The sequence below is a fragment of the Chrysochloris asiatica genome, unplaced genomic scaffold, assembly GCF_000296735.1.
Source record: "Chrysochloris asiatica unplaced genomic scaffold, ChrAsi1.0 scaffold00106, whole genome shotgun sequence".
Taxonomy (NCBI): domain Eukaryota; kingdom Metazoa; phylum Chordata; class Mammalia; order Afrosoricida; family Chrysochloridae; genus Chrysochloris; species Chrysochloris asiatica.
Window position 1 is genome coordinate 9,487,833 of NW_006408624.1, and position 4,502 is coordinate 9,492,334.

General features: G+C 38.0%; 1 protein-coding gene across 2 annotated transcripts in view; it reads left to right on the plus strand.

Moving 5' to 3' along the window:
- Positions 1 to 4,502, plus strand: part of SMAP2 (small ArfGAP2) — an 89,526-nt gene that overhangs the window by 69,191 nt on the left and 15,833 nt on the right. For both annotated transcript variants that reach the window (XM_006867589.1, XM_006867590.1), the window contains exons 3-4: positions 1,129 to 1,214; positions 2,604 to 2,682. In XM_006867589.1, the coding sequence (XP_006867651.1) occupies positions 1,129 to 1,214; positions 2,604 to 2,682 (165 nt within the window). The remainder of the gene's footprint in view (positions 1 to 1,128; positions 1,215 to 2,603; positions 2,683 to 4,502) is intronic.

Consider the following 4,502-nt stretch of genomic DNA (forward strand, 5'->3'; position numbering starts at 1 on the left):
AAGGTGGAGGGTCAGAGAAAAAGAGGAAGACCCCCAACGAGATGGATCGGCCAAGTGGCATCATTGATGGACTCAAGTGTGGCAGCGGTAGTGAGGTTGGCCCAGGATCGGACATTGTTTCGTTCTGCTGTGCATGGGATCGCTATGAATCGGTTCCGACTCAATGGCACCTGACAACAACAAGAAGAAGAAGATCTGGATTTTATAGCTTCATTGTTCTCTGTTCCTGCATTGAAACTTCTAAAAGTTATTTTAAAAGTACAACATTCTTTTGAGGGGAGGAAAGAGGGCTCCCAAAGAAAGCCAGCTATTAATGATGGTGATAAAAAGAAGACGTTATTCTTAGCCACAAAATGGCTTAGAAATTACTTTAGATTATATTTATAGATTCAATAAAGATCTAATAAAGGTGAGTTATATTTTTCATTTATACTTTACTCTTCATTATAAAGGAAATCACATGCCATGGGGTTATTTAAGAATTTTAAGATTTCAAAATATGTTGGGATTTTTCCCTCACAAATGTTAAGAACTCTACTGCATGCTAACCTAAAGGTTCAAGGTTTGAACCCAGTCAACAGCTCTGCAGAAGAAAGCTCAGGCAAACTGCTTCCGTAAATATTTAGCCAAGAAAATACTGTGGAGCAATTCTGCTTTGTAACACATTGGGGTCGTCACAAACCAGAATTGGCTCAATCGCAAAGGTGTTTTGTTTTCTTTAAAATAAGAAGCATACATTTATTGACAATGAAGGTGAACTTGTTATTAGTTAACTATTAATTAGTATAAACCCAGAATTGTTATAATGATAATTTCCTGACAATTAGTTTAATTGGTAGCTATGTTACTTGAATTCCCAAATGAGATCAGAGCTATTATTGAATTAAATGATCTTGATAGAGAAATCTTTCAATACAGCGGACCCCTGGAGGGGAATGAAAGACAAAACAACCATGAAGGCAGATGACTGGGGACAGTAGAGAAAATCATAGATTGGAGACCAAAACGCACAGGTTTAAATCTTGATTCTGCCACTCTCAGGATAGGTTATTTACCTGTAAAATGGTGAGTGTTTTTTCATCTCTTGATCTGACATTCAATTCTTTCTATATTCCCTCCTGACTACAGTGCATGCAAGAGATGGGGAATGGAAAAGCAAACCGACTTTATGAAGCCTACCTTCCTGAGACCTTTCGTCGACCTCAGATAGACCCGTATCTTTTCTGGAACAATCTGCAGAGCTAAGTGGTATTTTGGTGTTTAGGGAAAGTTGTACAAGACTAGAGACCTGTGTTCTGACATGGGCATCTATCTGTATGTGGATTAGTCAGAATCCTTGCATTTCTCCTCACCTGTATGTAACCTTGTTGTTGTTGTTAAATGACGTAGAGTTGGTTCCAACTTTTAGCAACCCTGTATACCTAGCCACACAAAAAAACACATGTATACTTCCTAATGGCACAAGTTTCATGATGTGACACTCACTTAGGAATGTCTAATGTAGTAACTAAGACTGTGGTGCTTTCGCTGTGACTTCTTATATATATAAAGTGCTTATCTCCGATAGTTTTTGGATCTCTGAAACTATTATTTACTGAAAGAATAGCTTGCTGTGTTCTGTGAGCCCTTGGCAATCAGCAAAACTGCCATGCCTTTTTATTGCCTTTTTATGTCCTATGTAAAAGAATGAACAGTTGTTTAACTAGTTTATCAACAACTTTCTTCCCCTACCCCTCAGCAGGAGATGACACCCAGCAAATGAAGTCAACCCCACAAAGGCAGAGTTTCTCAAATGTGATCTGTAGATTATCTTGTGACAGTTTTCTTTTGGAAGGAGACAGATAGAATCTGTTAAAATGAAGATCTAGGAGCCCAACAGAAGACCTACAGGCCAGAATCTGGCAACAGGGGACACTTGGGTGCCTTTAAGGACCCTGGTGGTGGGGCTGCTAACCAAAAGGTTGGCACTTCAAACCCACCAGTCACTCCATGGGAGAAAGATGAGGCTGTTTGCTCCCATAAAGATTTGCAGTCTTGGAAACCCTAAGAAGTTCTCCTTTGCCCTGTAAGGGTTACAATGAGTCAGAATTGATTCAGTAGCATGGGTTTGGTTTGTTTTTTGGTAGTGCCTTGTTTGAGACCCTTTAACTTAATACATAGTTTACTGTATTAGTTGTATTTTAGAGTCCTGGTGTGATACTATAGGAGGAACACTGAACTGCAAGGCCAGTTTGAACCACAAGGTCAGTGGTTCAAACCCACCAGCCACTCTTCAGAAACCCTATACAGGGTTGCTATGTTGGAACCAACTCAGCAGCATTAAACAATAATAGGTCAGCCACAGACACCTCTAATGTCTATATGAAGGATAATCCCTCTGGTGTTCTCCTCACACTCATGGAATGTCATGGGAAATAATGATTCCCTTCAGGAAGCATGGAGGAGGCATTCCAGCGTTTTGGTCAGGGAATCTGCATGTGAAGAGACATGAACCATAGGATGAAAGTAGGCATGAGAGAGGGAGAACAAAACTTCAAGGGGTGCAGAGTGATCTTTTTTATTCATACTGTTGGTTTGATTCATCCTTAATCAGCTTTTTGCAGAGCTGTCGAGGGATTTATCCGTGATAAATATGAGAAGAAAAAATACATGGACCGAAGTCTGGACATCAATGCCTTTAGGGTTGGTTGCAAATCTTTCAAGTTTTATTCATAATAAGTAGTTTTCTAGTAAATCAAGCTATGGAGAAAAAAACCTGAAGAACTGCTAAATACTGCAAAGTCATTTAGAACTTGCAAAAGTGGAAGAAAGCCAGTTATTGAATATAGACCATGAGATATTATGGGACAAAGTTTTACCTCAGGAATAGGCAGGGCAAACATTAGTGAATTCTTTGCCTTGATCTCTGTTTAGGTGATGTTAGTAATTCCCAGTTCCAAATTATTTCTTGAGAGCAACATGTTGGGTATTAATTATAATATACAAGGGGACTTAAAAATGTTTGTGGATAAATGGAATTAAAGAAATAATGGAATTTTTCCATGAACTCTTTAAAACCCTCTCATATCTTTAATATTCAAGTAAAGTTTTGCGGAAGATTATTAAAAAATGTTTGCAGCAGTACATCAACAGGGAATCCACAAGAAATTCAAACAGGACTAAGAAGAGGATATGGAATGAGCAACATCATCTCTGAGGGAGAAAGATGAATCTTTCTGCTCCCACAGAGATTTACGGTCTTGGAAACCCTATACAGAATTGCTGTGAGCTGGAATTGACTCGATTACATTAAACAGCAACAGCATCATGAGTAAAATATTGAATGACATGGGAAATATATATATATAAAAAGATGGAATACACAGAGGCACTATATCCAAAGAATTGGTTGATGTTCAACCATTTCAGGAGGCAGCATATAATCAAGAACTGATAGTATTGAAGGAAGAAAGCCAAGCAGTACTGAAGGTACTGGTGAAAAGCAAGGTTTCAGAAATTGATGGGCTATAAATTGAAATGTTTCAGCAAACTGATGCAGTGCTGGAGGCACTCACTCATCTATGTCAAGAAATCTGGATGACTGCTACCTGGCCAATCAGTTGGAAGAGATTCATATTTGTGCCCATCCCAAATAAAGGTTACCCAGTGGAGTGTTGAAATCATTGAGCAATAACATTAATAAGACATGTAAGTAAAATTTTGCTGAAGATAATTAGAAAACAATTATAGCAGTACATCGACGGGGAACCGACAGAAATTCTAGCTGAGTATACAACAGGACATGGAATGAGGGATATAATTGCTAATCTTGGTTTAAAGCAAAGAATACCCAAAAGATATTTACTCATGCTTTATTATTGACTGTGCAAAGGATTTCAGCTGTGTGGATAATAACAAACTATGGACAACGTTGTAAAGAATAGGTACTCCGGAACACTTAATTGTGCTCATGAGGAACATGCACATAGACCAACTGGCAGTCATTTGAACAGAACAAGGGGATAATGAATGGTTTAAAATTCAGGAGAAGTGTGTGTCAGTGTTTTATCCTTTCACCATGCTTATTCAGTCTGTATACTGAGCAAATAATCTGAGAAACTAGATTATATAAAGAAGAACATGGCATCAAGATTGGAGAAAGAGCCATTAACAACCTGCGATATAAATGACATGACTTTGCTTGCTGGAAGCAAAGAGGACTTGAAATACTGATGAATATCAAAGACTACAGCCTACTATATGGTTTGTACCGCAATATAAAAAAAAAAAAAAAATCCTCACAACTGGGCCAATAAATAACATCATGATAAATGGAGAGAAGATTGTGAAGTTGTCACAGACTTCAATATTCATGGATCTACAATCATTTTTTTAATGTTTTATTGTGAATTATATGATAGTATACATGGGAGAACTTTAGTTTTACATTCATTCCATCGTATATCATCTCACTGCCATGGTTCCAATCCCCTCCATGCATCCTCAACCACCCAAAGGGTATA